At 51.0% G+C, this 17627-nt stretch overlaps 1 protein-coding gene across 1 annotated transcript in view; it reads right to left on the minus strand.

Moving 5' to 3' along the window:
* The window catches only part of MOGAT2 (monoacylglycerol O-acyltransferase 2), a 22921-nt gene extending 5723 nt beyond the window's left edge, over positions 1-17198 (minus strand). The window contains exons 1-2 of the mRNA XM_004708835.2: positions 17111-17198; positions 11811-11989 (exon numbers count right to left, since the gene is read on the minus strand). Coding sequence (XP_004708892.1) covers positions 11811-11989; positions 17111-17198 — 267 coding nt within the window. The remainder of the gene's footprint in view (positions 1-11810; positions 11990-17110) is intronic.
* Positions 17199-17627: the final 429 nt, after the last annotated feature.

Below are 17627 nucleotides of genomic sequence, written 5' to 3' on the forward strand. Positions count from 1 at the left end.
GTCATGAGCATTCGCAGGACAAAGCTGGGCCAGTCCTTGTTAGTTTGAGATGATGCAGACCAGGAGGCTTGCTATGAGTTGTCATCAACTCAATGGCAGTGAGTTTTGGGTTTTTTAGAGACCAGGAGACTGATTCTAGTTTACTTCTCTGTATAATGCAAACCTCTCACCTTGTGACCCCATGCTCTCCCCCCCACCACCCACCTGTCCCTGGGCCACTCCCTCCCTCCAGACACAGCAAGCTCTGTGGAGATGTCAGATCTGCAGCAGGGAGGCTGAAGCAGGAGCCATGTGCCTTTGGGCCTTGAAGTAGAGGGGGAAAGCTGCTTGCTCTAGCTCAGTGGTTCTCGACCTTCCTCATGCCACGAACCTTTAATACAGTTCCTCATGTTGTGGTGACCCCCAACCATTAAATTATTTTCCTTACTACTTCATAAGTGTCATTTGGTTACTGTTATGAATCATAATGTAAGTATCTGATAGGCAGGATGTATTTTCATTGTTACAAATTGTACATAATTAAAGTATAGTGATTAATCACAAAAATAATATCTAATTATATATTGTGAGATATTTCTTTCTAATTACAAATAAATGGAATTTTGTCTTGAACATGGTGTAGCATGGGTGACAGTCTTCATGCTGGGTACTTGTTTATGGGCGTATCTGCATGTGGGCGGACCCGCCTGGAGACGGATGGAGGAGCGGTGTCTTGGGTCCTTAGACCATTAGAAATAGGTGTTTTTCAATGGTCTTAGGCGACCCCTGTGAAAGGGTCATTCAACCCCCAAAGGGGTTGCAACCCACAGGTTAAGAACCACAGCTTCTCTAGCTGAAGTGCGAGAAGGGGTCCCTGAGCTGATCCCTTCTGAACAAGGCTGCTCCCAGAAGGCTATGGGACAGGCTGCAAGATAGCTGAGTCTGCTGAGACTATTGATGTGGGTGGTGCTTTCTCAGGGTCCTTCCTGTCCCCAGTGTGCTGGTCACTGGAACCACAGCCAGCAGACCTGGAAGGGTCCCCAGAACCCTTGGGCTAACCCTCATTCCACAGGCAGGGGATATAAATGCTGGGAGGCCAGCCCGGCCTGGGCAGCACCCTGGTTCCGGAAGGGACACCTGGTGTCAAGCCGGAGCTCTCAGCAGGAGATTCACTCTGCGGTTTGGCGGTGCTGCCCTGGAATCTCAGAGCCTGGCTGCCCACCCTCAGTGAGGGGAGGCGGGACGAGCCTGTGCACTCCACCCAGGCCCAGCCGCCCTCCTTTCTCCTGCCCTTGGCCTGGACTAGCCTCTGCAGACAGCCCCTGTCCCTGATCCCAGATCCCTGCTGCCCCCTATGCCCTCGTTTGCAGAGGGGCTCTGGGGACCACGGGAAGAGAGACCACCACCACCTCAACGTGGACAAGCCTTTTTCCCTCAAGCAGCCCGGATTTACTGGACGCGAAGATAGGAGGAGGCCTTTCAAAGCATCTCGGGAAACGGGATGAACAAATAGTGGATGGAAACGGAAGGAAAAGAGTGGCATCTTCCCACGCACCGTTGGAAGCTCCCTCGTGGAGAAACTGGGCAGACAAATCTCTGGCGATTCTGTGGCAGCGGGAGCTCCTCAGGACCCCACCAGATGCTTTCTTGAGAATACACTGTACTCGGTGCATTGGCGTTCGTCAACATCTGACAATTAAATTTCAGAAAGGACATACACTGTACTCGGTGCATTGGCGTTCGTCAACATCTGACAATTAAATTTCAGAAAGGACACCGGGGCATGTCCTGAGAAGTCTCACGCTCTGCTAGGGGGAGGGGAATTTTGTGCTGGCTTCATAAAGCCCATTCCCAACATCCCTCAAAAAAAATTTTTTTAAATAAAATGTAACTAGCAACTCTATTTCTAAGGAAGTTAGCCTGTAGAAATGCCCACACTTGTACCACAAGAGACCCAAACAAGGTCAACTGCCACTTTTTGTTTTAAATGAAAAACCTTGATGTCTAGTCAAATATCCGCCCCCAGGGCCCATTTCAGCCAATTCAGCCCCCTCCCACCCGGTGCACTCCGCAGCACAGAGACGTGTGAAGCAGGCTGCCTTACATGCGATAAAGAAGATGATCACCGGAGATGGTTTAGGTGAGAAAGCGAGGAACAAGACAATGCCTGTCCAACACCACCGGTTACGCAGAGAAAGGGAACACGTATGTGCTTGCCTACAGACACACCAGACAGGGGAAGGACACTGACAGAGCATGAAGTGGGAGGAGGCTTTCACCAGATGCCGTCTGCCCTTTTTGAAGGCGCAAAGTGTCAGGCACTTCACATAGGAAATGAATGAATGAATGAATGAATGAGAGAGAGTGGATAACCCCTTAGTATAGAGTTACTGGTGTGTGTAGAAGGAGCCCGAGTGGCACAGTGGTTAAGCACTTGGTTCCTACTCAAAAGGGCAGAGGTTCAAATTTGCCATCTGCTTTGCGGGAGAAAGGTGAGGCAGTGTGCCTCTGTAACGCTCACGGCCGTGGAGACCCTATGGAGTAGCTCTGTCTTCTCCTTCAGAGGGTGCCAATGGGCCAGACGTGGCTCAGTGGGTTTCGGTTTTATGTGTGTGCAGGGAAATAGCCTGCTGAGCGTGAGGACCTGGGAGGCGACATCTATGTTCATGTGTCCAAAGATGTGCACTGATCCCTGACTGTCCAGGTGAGGCCCCATCTGCACCTGCCCAGCCAGGTGCACCAACCTTTGTGATCCTTCCCACCAGGCCCGATCCCACCTAGCTTCTGAGCTCAGAGGAGATCGGGAGCACTCAGAGTGGCATGGCCGTAGGCCTTCTGGTATCTTTCTGTGCGACCTTCGTCAGCCTGTCCCTGTGCCCAAGGCAATCCCCCTCGCCATTCCTATGTGAGAGGCCGCAGACAGTGGGGTACTCCGGACAGACTATGGAAGGAACTTCGCTGGTGGGTTTCTGAGACTACATCTTTAGGGGAGTAGAAAGCCTCCTCTTTCTCCAGAGGTGGTTTCAAACTGCTGACCTTGGGGTTAGCAACCCAACCAGTTACCCCTTCCTTCCCCAGGGCTCCTCAGAAGGAGCGACAGGCAAACGACCCTAGCACCTCCTACATTCCAGGCACCTGCCCCTTACCAACTTTCTCCCTCCTCCATCAAACCTCTAAGAGAAGTACCGGTACGACTGTCCCCATGGTCTGCATGAGGAAACCTTGACACGAGATTGATGAGTGGGTTTAAGGTCACACAGCTGGTTTGAACCATGCAGCCTCTGCCACCTTGTAGGACTCTCCAAATTATAGGTGGCAGGAGTCAACAAGGCAGCGGGGGGTGTGCACTTCGCAGGAGCCAGCAGAAGGAGCCTAGAGAACTGAGTTGAGAAAGTGGTAGAGGGAGAGGCAGGAAGAAGTGAGTGGGTGGGTAGGCAGGAGCCCCGAGTGCAGGGACTTTAGAAAGTCCCAAGGCCCAGGCAGGGTTTCCTAATTTCCTGAAAATCCCATCAGGAGGCACTAGTGTATAAAGTCACAATAAGAACCGGTTGGTGGTGGTGTTGATAGGTACCCTCAAGTCCGTCCCAACTTACAGTGACCTCACCCCACCCCTCCCATACAGCAGAACAGAACACTGCCTGGTGCTGCATCATCCTCACACCCCTAGCTGTGCTTGAGCACATTGCTGTAGCGAACCGTCTTGTTGGGGCTCTTCCCTCTTTGTGCTGACCCTCCACTTACTTTACCAAGCAGGATGCAGTCATTCTCCAGAAGACAGTCGAAGTCCACCATTGTCACCTCCACACACTGTTCCAGCTGTCCGACCAAAGATAGATTTGTTCGATCTTCTGGAAACCTAGCACTTATCCCATACTCCTGTCAACCCCGTCCATCCGTTCCCTTCCCAGGCAAACAGGGCGCGCTCTGCTCCTGAGCCCTTCAAAGCCAGCTTGGGCTGCAGATTCGTCCACTGCAGTGCATCCTTTGACTGGACTGTGCTTCCCAGGGGTGTCTCAGATTGGAGCTAAGTAAATGACATTCCTGGTAAGCTCGGCCTTGTCTGTTTATGATGCTGCTGCTCATCAGTCCAGTTAAGAGTTTAGTTTTCTTTCTGTCGAGGTATCATCCATCCGGAAGACTGTATTCTTTGATCTCCATCAAGTGCTTCAAATCTGCTTGACTTTCAGCAACGAAGGTGGTATCACGAGCTAATGAGTCTTCTTTCCGCCCTGATTCTGTGTTCTTCTTCATACGGTCCAGCTTCCTGGATCATCTGCTTAGATGAGGAAAGGTTACAAGTCTGACGCATGCCTTTCGTGATTTGAAGTCACTCGGGCTCCCCTGTTTCAGTTTATCAACTGTGTCTGTTTATGTACAGGTTCCACGCCAGCACACGTAGTGTTCTGGAATTCTTTTCGACGATTTATGTTGGCCATAATTCATTGACTGCTATCACATAATCCATAAAACACAAGTCAACATCTTTCTGGTGCTCCCGGCTTTCAGTTAGGGTCCATCTGACATCACCGATGATAGCACTCATTCCATGTCCTCTTCTGAATCTGAATGGAATTTCTCGTAGTTCCCTGTTGATGTGCTCTTGCAACTATTTTTTTTTAATTATCTTCAGCAGAAATGTACTACTGTGTGGTGTTCATGAAGACATGCACAACAACATGGAAAAAAAGCATGTGATCACTAGGGAGACTGAAAACCGATAAAAGGCCAACGTGGACGTTAGAAGAAACTTGCTCTTATGTGCAGTAGCTAGAGGCAAAGAAGGGCTGAACAGAGATACCAAAGGGTAGCTTACGAAGATAGAGGAAGTATTAGAATGAGATGCGCAGAGAGGGGCGTTTCCAACAGAAGGATAAGAACACACATCTCTCAGGCTGAAATAACAAGAAAACAATCCATCTGAGATTGCAAAATTGAACAAAATATGGAAGGACCCAGGGGCCATCCAGAAGGACACGAGCACATCCCCTCACTTTTCGTGGCATGCCTTCATCCTGTGGACAGTTTGGTCTTGAAGAACGAGCATGATTGAAATTTCAGCCTTATGCCTAACCCGCTTCCAAAATGCTCAATCACTTATGTTTTAAATCTGTATAAGTGAACATCACACGGTTTTTATTGAAAAGTTTTCGTATTTATTTTTCAATCATATTTTAAGTTCTATACCATTGGCTATGTTAATGATATTATTATTAGAATTATCAAATACTTCGTGGAGGTTACTTATATTGTTTCTCAAGCATTTGGTAAGGCTACATCTAAAGCAGACCAGGGATACATATATATTATAATCCTTAGGTATACAAATGGATTTTGAGCTCACACTTAATGGTAAGCCCTACTCTAAGAAAAATTAGCTCTTATGATGTGATCCTGCTCGAAACTTGCCCTCATGAAGTGATTACTGAAGATATGGGTGTTATAGCAAAGTGTGGTGAAGAAATCAGAGGGTGCCCTACAATCAGAAAGAGTAGCATTTGGGGTTTTAAAGGCTTGTATTAAAACAAGCAGCCACTTAAGTAAGGTATTGACTAAGTCCAAACAGAAGGAGCACATCAGCTCATGTGATCCCAGTATTGTAAATAACAAAATCCAAGATCAGAAGAGGGAATTGGATTAGAACTTAGATTTTGAGCAGGTGACAATGAAAGCCCAAAATCCATTTGCAGAATCCCCTTGTGGTTTAAGCCCCCATTGAATTCCCTCAGACCATTGACCAGCAGCGTGGGTAGCCTTGCCCTCCGACAGAGTGCCCTGGAGGGTGGAGGACCGCAGGTATCAAACACTGCCATCTAGTCGGTCCTGACCCATAGGGCCCTGTGGAGATGAATTTAAGCTGCCCCTGTGGGCTTCTGAGGCTGTGCATCTTTGTGGGAGTGGGTGGCCCCATCGTTCTCCCTCAGAGCGGTTAGTGGGCTTGAGCTACTGACCTTATGGTTGGTAGCCTGGCACATGGCCCACGACGCCACCAGAGCTCCTCGTGAGGATAAGTTGTTGTTCGATGCCAGCGAGTCGGTTCCAACTCATAGCAACCCTGTGCTCACGAGAGCTATTAGAGTTGATGTCTGAAACATAAGCGCCCCCTCCCCCCCATTCACAAGATATATATTTTAAAGGTGTTCACTCTTCTATGTCAAGAAACTTGGAAAACAGCCACGTGGCCAACTTCCTGAAAGAGATCCATCTTTGTGTCCATTCCAAAGAAAGGTGACCCAACAGAAATGATTGAACAAATGCCATTTATCAGAAGTGATAGAACCTCAGAAATCATCAGAGGACCACTCTCGTCAGAGGGGTGCAGAGCGGTTCATGAACGCCAGGGCTAGCTTGACTGCCCATCTCTTGCTCACCCCAAGGTGTCTGCAGAGCTTGTGCTGGAAAGGTGTGTGGGTCACGCCCCGTTCTTGAAGGCTGTGTCAGGCCAAGTCAAGGCAAATGCTATCTCGCCCTCTGGTGGCCACTCCATTGTACTGCCCACCCTCGGGGAGTGGTGCTGCAAAGACTCACTGCTGTGGTGTCCATTCTTAAGGTCTTTCACAATCCACTCCTTCCCTCGCCCATAAGCCCGGGCCAGCGGGATGAACCCACCAGCCATAAAGGTTTGCAGCCTTTGGAAATCCTTGGGAGCTGTTCCACTGCGGCCGATCTCCCACTGTGGGTTGCATTTTCCTCTCCCTGGAAATGCTGACCTTCCTGGCACAGCAGGGCGAAGGTCAGAGTCTCAAATCTCAGCGGTCCTGCCTCAGACGGGGGTGGGGGCCCTCTGGAAAACAGCGCCTAGGTAGTTCGCTTTGCCTTGCGGCAAGGGCTCCCACAGCTGGTGACGGACGGAGCTGTGTCTCAAGGGCCACTTCGGGGCGTGTGTCACCCGCCATGCTCTGTCACACCATGCTCTGTGTCACACGGAACAAGCTGTCTGCTGGCAAGATTGAGGGGGAGGAGATGTGACAGGGAAGGCTGCCCCACCTGCCTGCTCCCTGCCCTTCAACTTTTACCCCGACCTACCACCGTGCAAGTCTCTGCTGGCTGACTTCCTGCCCTCTGTCCCTGCCCTGCCCCATCCTCCCCTTTGCCCTTTGTCCTGGAGGCCCCCACTGGGGGTGCTAAGGGCCCCAGTGGCCAAGGGATTGCTCCGCCTTTGCTTGCCCTTGTCAGACTCCAGTTCAGAGCCAAATCCACAGAGGCACTCTTAGAGCAAGGTAGAACTACTTCTAGGGCTTCTCTGACTGTCAAAACGGGAGCAGACAGCCTCATCTTTGTCCAGAGGAGTTCAAACTGCTGACCTTGTGGTTGGTGGCCCAAAGTGTAACTACGCCCCTAGTAGCCCCTGAAGGACTGCAGGGCTCTCAAAGTAGAGCAAGGCAGGAGCCCCAACTCTGCTGCATGGTCTCCATGAGTCAGGGGAGTGGTTTCACCTCCAGGAGCCTGTTTCCTCCACTCCCTCCCTGACTTGTGGCCCCAGCTGAGACTCCGTTACTGAAGGGGCAGGATGGTGCTGGAGAGGTGACACTGTGTGAAGGGCAGAACAGCCAGGCCCCCAGCCACAACCAGGGCTCCACAGGGTCCCCAGGGACTCAGGAAAATAATCCTACTGAACAGGTAGTCCCCCACTCATGACCTTCAAGTCACCATAAAGGGCACTGTGTGCACGCTTCAATCTGGGCGTGAGTGAGCATCATGTGGCATACAATGCTGCAACCAGATGCCCCATGTCACGAGGTGCTGTGGCTCTGGGTGAGGGAAAGCCTTCTACAGCAGGGAGGAGGCAAAGAAGGACCCTGGAAAGAGGAGACAGGCTAAAGGCAGTGAAGGCAACCACACAGAGCCCTACACTCACAGCAGGCACAGGGCCCTCTTCTCCCCCAAATAGTTACAGCCTCAGAAACTCAAAGGGGCAGTTCCTCCCAGTCCTGTAGGATCACCAGGCATCAGGATGGACTGGAGGGCAGCGAGCCTCAGAGCGTGTCCATGACGGGCCACCCAGACACACTGGCTGTGCGGGAGTGGGAAGGCAAACCGCTCTACACCGTGAGCGTATGCGTCTGTAGGCTTGACAGAAGATGTTCTGTCCTGCATGCGCATTTACATGTTCCACAGTAACGTCTAGGGAGATGATAGAATATAAAAACCAAGCCAAACTAAACCCCCTGCCCTCGAGTCAATTCCAACTCATACCGACCCCATAGGGCAGAGAAGAACCAGGGTTTGGTTCTTGCAGTTGGTGCCCCAGTGCTTAACCCCTGCACCACTGGGGATCTTCATAGTACACCATCAAAACCAAAGAAGCAAACCAAGCTCACTGCCATCAAGTAGATTCTGAGGCACAAGGCTTCTGAAGCTGTACATTACGGGAGCAGAAAGCCTCTTCTTTCTCCATGGAGCAGCTGCTGGCTTTGAACTGCTGACCTTGCAGCTAGCAGTCCAGTGCTTGGACCACCATATAGGGGGCAAATTTTTGAAACCTCTTTTTTGTGATAACCAATAATCTGAGGGCCTGAAGACTCAGGACCATGGTCTCAAGGGACATCCAGGTCAATTGGCATAACAGTCCACAAAGACAGTGTTGGACATCTAACTTCGGTGACTGGCACCCGGGGTCCTAGAGCTTGGGAGTGTCCAGCAAAGGTGCAGCTATTGGTCTCTCCCCAGCAGAGAAACGAAGAGTGACGGAAATCAAGGACACGTGGATACCAGCGGCCCAAAGGACAAAGGGACCATTCCAACCCAGCCTCCACATCCCTGAGATCAGAAGAGATAGCCAGTGCCCAGTTGCCAGGTTACCACTGCCTACCACTCTGAAAGGGATCACACCAGGAGGCCCAGGATGGAAATTAGAGCCCAATCCCGCTGCCCGTTCAGTCAGTTGACATCACTACCCTGCAGGACAAAGCCAAATTACCCAAAGACCTCTTAGCAGAGGACTTCTCGTGTCTCTCCCTCAGAGTGACTGATGGGCTTGAACCACAAACCTTTCAGTTAGCAGCCCAAGACAGAATACAGTGGGCCACCAGGGCTCCTAGCAGGTCCTTAATCAAGTGGGAGCAAAAGGTGGAACAAATCTCAAAATCCTATTAAAGACCAGACTTGCTGGTCTGATAGAGAGGGGTTGGTGGGGGGGGGGAGTAACTCTTGAGACCAGGGCCCTGTCTAAAGTCTGGAACTACTCAGCTCTCAGCTCAGCAATGGAGAGGACTACAGGGGATCGGTAACACTTAACACCTGAGTTGGCATGCACTCATCAGCACAGTCATTGCACAAGGCCGGCCTTTGCCCAGGGATAGAGCTCGGAGGCAGGAAAGGGTGGGCAAGAAGGACAAACGGAAGCAGCAGACTCGAGGAAGCAGTGGGGCGAGTGCTGACGTGGGGTGGGGGTGGGGGGGGGCTTGCGATCCAGGGCCTGAAACCAAATGCGCACAAACCATGGAATGGCATACCAAACCAATTTGTGAGCCTTCACCCGGACTACAGCCCAGAGTTATCCACAAAACCAAGAGGCCCTGCTGGGAGTCAGGGCCCGCCCTGGTCTGTGATGAAGCCTGGTGTCTGGAGCCCTAGGAAGGAGTAAAAGGTGGGCAACGTCTGACTTTTTTTGCCCAGCTGCCACCAACTTTCTTGTGGACCAGATCTCTGCCCCCAAACCCACCGCCACTGGACCGAGTCCCACTCATAGGGACCTGAGACCAGCTTTTCAGGACTGTAAATCTTTTTTTCTTTTTAAGTGTGAGCAGCAAGAGTGAGTTTGTTGAAGGGGATACTTTGGAGAAGAAGAAGTCCAAAGATAAGGTGACCAGATTTTAACACTGGCAAAGCGGGACACCATTGATAAAACTCGTATCCTGGCAAAATTGCCACATGGCAGCCGAAAACCATATATCCTAGCTTGTCGTGCATTCTTTCCAAAAATCGAGACTTTTTAAAAATGCCACGGGACGCAGGAAAAATTGTTAAAAATTGGGATTGTCCCGCCAAAAGCGGGACGTCTGGTCACCTTACCAAAGGGTCCCTTAGCTAGTCTAAAAGACAGAGCCTATAAATCTTTACAAAGCAGAGCCTCATTTTTCTCCCTCAGAGAAGCTGGTGGGCTTGACCTCCTCACCTTGCAGTTAGCAGCCCAACACGTAACCTACGTGCCACCAGGCCTGGTAAAAAGAAGCCAAACTCACTGCCATGGATTGGATCCAGACTTAGTGACCCTGTGGGACAAGGTAGAACTCCTCTGTGGGTTTCTGAGACAGTAGGTAGAAAGCCTCCTCTTTCTACTCCGGGGTGGTTGGTGGTTTCAAACTGCCGAACCTGTGCCCAGCAACCACTCTGCTGTCGGGGCGCCACCTAGAGTGTGACCCTACGCAACGTCTCATACCATCAGATACCTCGGTTGTTAATTTCATCATCTGTAAATGTTTATGATTTGAGGATCATGAACTTTTTAGGTATGCATGCATTAAAATATATTTGTATGTTTATATATGATGTTTCTAATCCCCCAAAGACGACAACCAGATTTATAAAAGATACCAATACTAAAAGCCAATAGTAATGAAGACTGGGGGGGGGGGGTTCAGCTTATGTCACAATTTGCCATAGAGCAGCGGTTCTCAGCTTGTGGGTTGCGACCCCTTTGGGGGTTGAACAACCCTTTCACATGGGTCACCTAAGACTATCGAAAAACATATAAATATTTCACAGTATAGAATTACATATTGTTTTGTGTTTAATCACTATGCTTTAATTGTGTTTAATTATATTCAATTTGTAACAATGAAAATACATCCTGCATATTTACATTCATAACTAGCAAAATTACAGTGATGAAGTAGCAACAAAAATAATTTATAGTTGGGGGGGGTCATCACAACATGAGGAACTGTATGAAAGGGCCGTGGCATTAGGAAGGTTGAGAACCACTGCCCAAGCTAGACATTTCTCCTTCCCTGTTCCCAGAGGTGGCACAACTCAACCTGTCAGGACTTCTCCTTTCCATTCCTAGCGCAGGTGAGTGCCCCTGCCCAGCTACTTAGATCCAAGCAAGGGTTTGGTCATCTGGGATCCAGATGGGAGCTGCAGGATTTGCTCGCTTGAATTCCAAGGCTGACCTTGAGTCTAGGGCCAAATGCTCACCAATGACCGTATGGTGCCCTGAACCAGAGTCAGAGATTCGAAGGCACTCAGTTACCAGGACCGGTGTGCTGACTGGATATGGGGGCAGGTGACAGTCGGGACTCATGGCTCAGAATGGCTAAGACCTTGTCTAGCAACAAACAGCGTACCAGAGTTATGGTCAGAAGAGGACCTGAGAACTCGTCCAGGCCCTCTCCTTTCCACTGTTACCCAGGGTCAAGGCACAAACAAACCAGTAGAAGAACTTGCTGGGTGACCTTGCTCATACTTTTGTCCCTCTCTGAGCGTCAATCTCCTCACCTGATGAAGGCAAGTGTGGGCTAAAGGGTCTCCTGGGACCTGTGAGGAGTCAGTTTCCTTTGCCTCTCAAACCTGGGCCAGTGGGAAGGTTCCCCCTTCGGATACATATGTGTGCCACACTATGTCTTCCACAGAGCTGCTTCAAATCCTGCACTTTTGTCAGTACCCCGGTGAGCCCTTGTATGTGGGGACCTCCCCTGCCCACTGTATAGATGGAGAAGCCAAGACCAGAGAGAAGCTGGGAGTCTCCCCAGGAGCTGGGACTCTCCACCTCAACAGAACCCAGCTCTTGCCTCCCTGCCCAGTTACCTGCTTATTGCACCCCAAAGACATGGGAACACTGTGGCCCCAACCCACCCCAGCCAGCTCCTTCCCCTACCAGCCCCGATACTCACCGAAACGGGGAAATAGTCTCTCATGTTTTTCCACAGAAAGCCACGCCTAATGATAGGGATGATCCTGCCCCCCTGCCATGGCTTGTCCCAGTCCAGGTACCACCAGGCTGAGTAGAGGACACTGAGGATCCAGAATCGTGTGAAGAGTAGGCCTATGAAGACTGCGTAGCAGACCAGGGCTGGGGAGGGAAGCAGTTGTCATTAGTGGTCAGAGGCCTGAAAGGAAAACAAATGAGACCCCCCAGAATGAGCTCTGCCCACTTGCCCAGCCCTGGCAGCACTGTCCTATCCAGCCCTTGACTCCAGGAGAAAGAGACCAGCCACCCTGTCTTCAAGGGGGCCGTCCAGGGCCACCCTGGGAGCATAGCTTTGAACCCAGGTTGTTGGCCCTCCAAAAGCAGTCAATGCACATCCCTGTCTTACAGTTTCTCTCTGACACAGTGTCTCTGTGCGTTAGCAATGACTCGCAGACGGCGGACTTTATAGTGCTGACTCCAAAAGTCACTTCCCTCCTGAACCTGCTCTTCCAATTGCTGCTAAGTCCACTCCAATTGGAGGGGACACACAGTTCTACACTCGACCTCTGCGGGTCCCCACGGCCTGTTTCATCTGCCCAGTTAACGACCCCTGATATTTTGGAAATAGATCACTAGGCCTTTCTCCTTCAGGGTGAACTCAACGCTCCAACCTTTTGGTTAGCAGTTGAGCACATTACCTGTGTATGCCACCTGTATTAGTCTGGGTACTTTGGAGAAACAAATCCACAGCAACTCATGTATAAGAGAGAGTTTTATGTAAAGAAAATGTGCATCGCGAAAACATCCCAACCCAATGCTGCCCAAGCCCACAAGTCCAACATTAACCCATTAACCCAACACCAGTCCACAAAGTCCTCCACCTCACAAAACAGAGGCAACGATGCCAACTGTAGGAGGAAAGCTGAGTCAGTCAACGAACAAGCATCTCAGCACTAGCAGGGGTCTCCACACGGCTGCTCCAGCACCCAGGGCTGCATCGGGATAGGTCCATGTGGCTTCTCCTTGGGGATGTCTTGTAGGAAGTCAATCTTGCAAGCTGAAGCAGGGAACTGCTAAGGCAGCTGCACCCGGTGCAACCATCACAAAACAAGAGACCCGGGAACTAGAAAGGTGAGGCTCATTTATCCCTCTGCCTTTCAATTAGCCCCACATGTGATTATCGGCCAGGCTGGCACAATTAACTAACTCACCACCTGAAAACTCCCTACTGCCTCATCCACGCCTGCCTTCACCAGATGCCCATAAATATTTACTTGATACAGCAGGTATCATGTAGCAGATGTGTGCTAAAGGCCCGATGTCTCCATCCAGCTTATGGGGTGTGGTGGTCTGCTTTCCATTTGGGGGGCTCCAGGATAAGAGAGCCTCCTCCTGCCTACTTCAGTCTCGACTTCGCAGACAATTTTGGCAAGGTCCTTCCTCTGATTAAAGCCTTCTGTGGCTTTTCCATCAACTTCAAGACAGTGCAAGCATCTTCACAGAGAAGGTGCCTACGTTGGCGGAAGTCACACAGCAAGCTACCAACCAAGGTAGAACCCGGGATTCAGCCCTACTCTTTTGGGCATGTCGTGCTCCCAACATTTATTCATTCCTTCAACCAAGACTTATCAACTCTACCCCTTCTCCGAGCTGGAGATGCAGTCAAAAGCAGGGCAACTGTCAGAGTGGACTGAGACTTCTTAGATCAGAAAGGGTTATGTGAGTCATAGGGGCGGAGACAGTAATGGAATCACTGATTTGGAAATCCCTTGTTGTGGATCCTGGACCCTCAATTGTATTTCTTTAACCCTTTCTTCGTCATTCCCCCAAATATAGCCAGGACCTCCAGGGTGAACCAGGTGCGCATAAATGTGCATAGTCACCCATGCTCACAACAGCAAGATGGCAAGAGCCGAAATGCCCCTGAGCAGAAGTGGGGATAAAGAAACGTCGGCACATGCACACAATGGAATACTCTGCCTCCCTGAAAAACAAGGATGAGGCCACAAAAGGCCTCATAGCACGGATGGACCTGGAGATCATGACACTAGTGAGGTTAGTCAGTCACAAAAGGTCAAACAGTGTTTGAGACCAATGTTATAAAGAGGGGGAAAAAGACAAAGGTCTTCATACCAAAAGAACTAGCCTTTGCTGCTGACCAAGAAGGGGCAGTGCAAAGGGGGGTGATGGAGCAATAGAGTAGGAGGCAGGCAGTGTTCACGTGGACAGAGGGGAAGGTAGCATTCCACAGGTGGGACAAGAGAAATCAAAGGGTGCTGGGGACGAAGCAAGCTATTGTAGGTGTTGATAAGCAGCTTAAATGGTTGGATACAGAGTTGGTGACTTGAAATGTAAACCTCTAGCTAATTTACAATCTAAAGTAGATCCAGGTAGCCCTATAGAGGCAGTAATGGGATAGGAATATGGCAGGGGAGGGTGGGGTGGTGGGGGTGGAGAAGTAACAACAATGTCTGAGAAGAACATGTCCTGAAACTGGTGACACACATATGCATATGATTGGACGATGACATGGTATGTTATGTAAAGGAGATGCCAATAAAACTTTACTTTTTAAAAAAATAAATAAGTCTGTTACCTCTCCTTGGTTCCCCTGTTGGAGAGGCCCTTACTCTCTAGGGGCCTTTAAGCCCTACAGGATTCTTTAATCTTCCCCTGTGTTCATCTGGGTACATTAGAGAAACAAATCCACAGAAACTCATGTATAAGAGAGAGTTTTATGTAAAGGCTAAATGCACATCAAGAAAATATCCCAACCCAGTGCTGCTCAAGCCTACAAGTCCAACATTAGCCCACAAGTCCAACACCAATCCACAAAGTCCTCCTCCATCTCGCAAAACACACGAAATGATGCCGATTGTAGGAGAAAAGCTGAATCAGTGAATGTGTAAGCATCTCAGCGCTGGCAGGGGTCTCCACACAGCCAGGGCTGCACCAGGGTAGGTCCATGTGGCTTCTCCTCAGGGATGTCTTGCAGGAAGTAAGCCTCGCCAGCTGAAGCAGGGAACTGGCTAAGGCAGCTGCACCCTGGTCCAACCATCCGAGCCATTTATCTGCCCTCCAATTAACCCCACATGTGTTTATTGGCCAGGTTGGTACAATGAACTTTAACTATCTCATCCCCTTTGACACCACCTGCAGGAAGCCCTCCTAGTTGTGCTTCTCTCCTCTCTGCCCTCCTCCCCAGGCTGCCTCTCCATTGGCCAGTTACAAGAACCACACTGTTCCCTCAGCACAGTGACTGCTGGTGGTCCCCCCCAGCCTACAAAGCTCCTCAAAACCAGCTACACCGTCTCAGACTCCGTCTCCCTGCATCGCGTCAGTTCTGACAGAGCGACGCCATAGGACCACGCAGGTTTCTGAGATGGTAGCTCTCTCTGGGAGGAAAAAGCCCCTGCTGATTTTTCGGTTAGCAGCCAACCTGTAACCCACTTCGCCACCAGCTCCCCTTCACGAAGTCTCATCCCTGCTGACTCCCCAAACCTTCCTCTCCACCGAGTGCCTGAGTTTGGTAGGACAGCCAGCCACACAGTTGTCATGACTTGGCCTCCACCCCTCCCTGGTCTCCCTCCCGACTCCAGGCACACTGACACCCCCTGCCCTGTGGATCCCCTCCCTGAAACCCCCCTTAAACCGGCTGAGGCACTCCAGCAGCCTCTCCCACTAGACCATAGGCAGCAAGCATGTTCTTGAAGACCAGGCCAGATGCATTTCAGGGTTTGCAGCCCAAGAGACAAATGAAAGGGTAGTAATGTAGGTGTGGGTGGAGCTATTTAGAAAGCAGCTATGTGTTTTAAATGAGCTCTAACGATGTTGTGGGTAGGCATTGGGCTGCTAGCTGCAAGGCTGACAGTTCAAACCCTCCAGCTGCTCCACAGGCGAGAGAGAGGTGAGGCTGTCTGCTCCCGGACAGATTTACAGCCTCAGAACCCCGATGGAGCAGTTCTACTGCAATTAGGAATCACAGTCAACTTGGTGGCAGTAGCTCTATTTTTACATGATAAAACCATTATTGGGCTTTCAGGCTAAAAGAAGGTTGGGGCCTGCTCTTCAGCACCAAGTCGTAATTTGGTGCCCCTGATGGAGACGGCCACTGCTTCCCTCCATCCGTCTCCACCCACATACCCTGGCTGCTTCTCCACAGGCAGGGACCGTTAGCACACCGATTGGACCTTGTCACGCCCTACTCACAGATCCCCTCTACCCTCAGGATAAGGTGGCCAACCAAGGTGTGGCCTCCTAGACCTGGCACGAGGGGCCAAGACTCCCTTTCTTGGCTGTCCTCCCTCTGCTTTGGTCCCTTGTGTTACTCTTGAGGTTCCCGAGCTGCTGGGACAGCAGAGCCTGACTTGTGCCATGACCTGCAGGCAGGTGGGTATGGCCAGGCAGATACACTGCTGCTCTCGAAGTGCCCGCAGGCAAGGTTGAGTTGAGGTCCCTCAATCCCTGTAGCCCCTGGTTGGCCGGAGGGCACAGACCACCAGGTTCTTGCCCCGCCCACCTTGCTTCCCCTTCCTGCCCTCAAGGTCAAGTGGATTTTGACTCAAGGTGTGTCAGAACAGAACTGTGACCTTTCACAGAAGCAGGTCATTAGCCTTGTCATCTAAGGTCCCTCGGGTGGATTCCAACCGCCAACCTTTAAACTAGTAGACAAGTGCTTAACCATGTGTGCCACCAGGAACTTCCCCCCAGTGCTCATCCACCTGAGCTGAGCAGGAGCCAGCAGATCTTGCTGTTTACTCTGAGCTTGGACTTCCCCAGGCTTCTCCTTCCTGCAACAGGAGCCCCCCCCACCCCTCTCTCTCCTCCTCTTCTTCCTCCTCCCTCCCTCTCTCTCCCTCTCTTCATCCTCTCTGCCTATTTCCCTTTGGGTACTGCCTGGGACATTAAATGCACCGTGATCATTTAAGACACTTTATTTCTCTCCCTACCCTGGGGAGGACCTAGGACATTTACAATGTGTAACAGCAGGAATGGCAACCATAGCAGGGACTGGGAAAGCCTGCATAATACAGGATTAATGACTTAACTGAAAAACTATGGTGGGGGGGGGGATGTTTAGGGAGGAACTGGAGAGGGGAGGGAGGTCAGGGGAGCAGCTATGGACCATCTGGTACGGAGTTTATCAGTTTCTTAGCCCAGGTAGGTCTTAGAGGCACCCCTGGGCAGGACCTGTAAACACCACAGAACTCCTTGTGGATAGAAGTCTTTTCTCCCCAGTGTGGCTGGCATGGCGGCTGGCAGCTCCCAAGAGGCCCAACTTACGCAGGATCAGGAAGGAGAGGACCCATTGCAGGACAGCCAGCGTCTGCATCCGGCGTTGCCACGGCACCATCACGGGCGCAAACTTCATCGTGCTGGTTCCTCTGCTGTCCGGAGCGCGTTGCCACAGGGGCCCTGGAATCCAGGGACTTTTGTAGCAACCTCAGGTTGGGCAAGCATGGAGGAGGCCACACCCAGCCCTGGTTCAAGGTCTCCTCACCCCCACCCTGGGAGGGACACAGTTCTTAGAAGGATCCCGCCTACTCTGGACCCAGGCTGAAGGTAAGAGGACTGTTAAAAGCGCTTATCAACTGCAGCTCCCTCCTTATCTGCCCAATGGCCCGGTCACCTTTGTCTGATTGTGGGAAACCTGCCCTTCCTACTACTTGGCAAAGCTCCTGGCATGGCAATTTGCTCTGGGTCTCGCCTCTCAATCACCTGCCTCGATACCCTGGCTTCAATCACAGTCTCTTCTCTTTCTGGCCATGCCCCCTGCTCCTCCTCCAGTGGATGAGCAGTT

This window comes from Echinops telfairi, unplaced genomic scaffold (assembly GCF_000313985.2).
Source record: "Echinops telfairi isolate 266 unplaced genomic scaffold, ASM31398v2 ScPeMD7_1713;HRSCAF=2227, whole genome shotgun sequence".
NCBI classification, from domain to species: domain Eukaryota; kingdom Metazoa; phylum Chordata; class Mammalia; order Afrosoricida; family Tenrecidae; genus Echinops; species Echinops telfairi.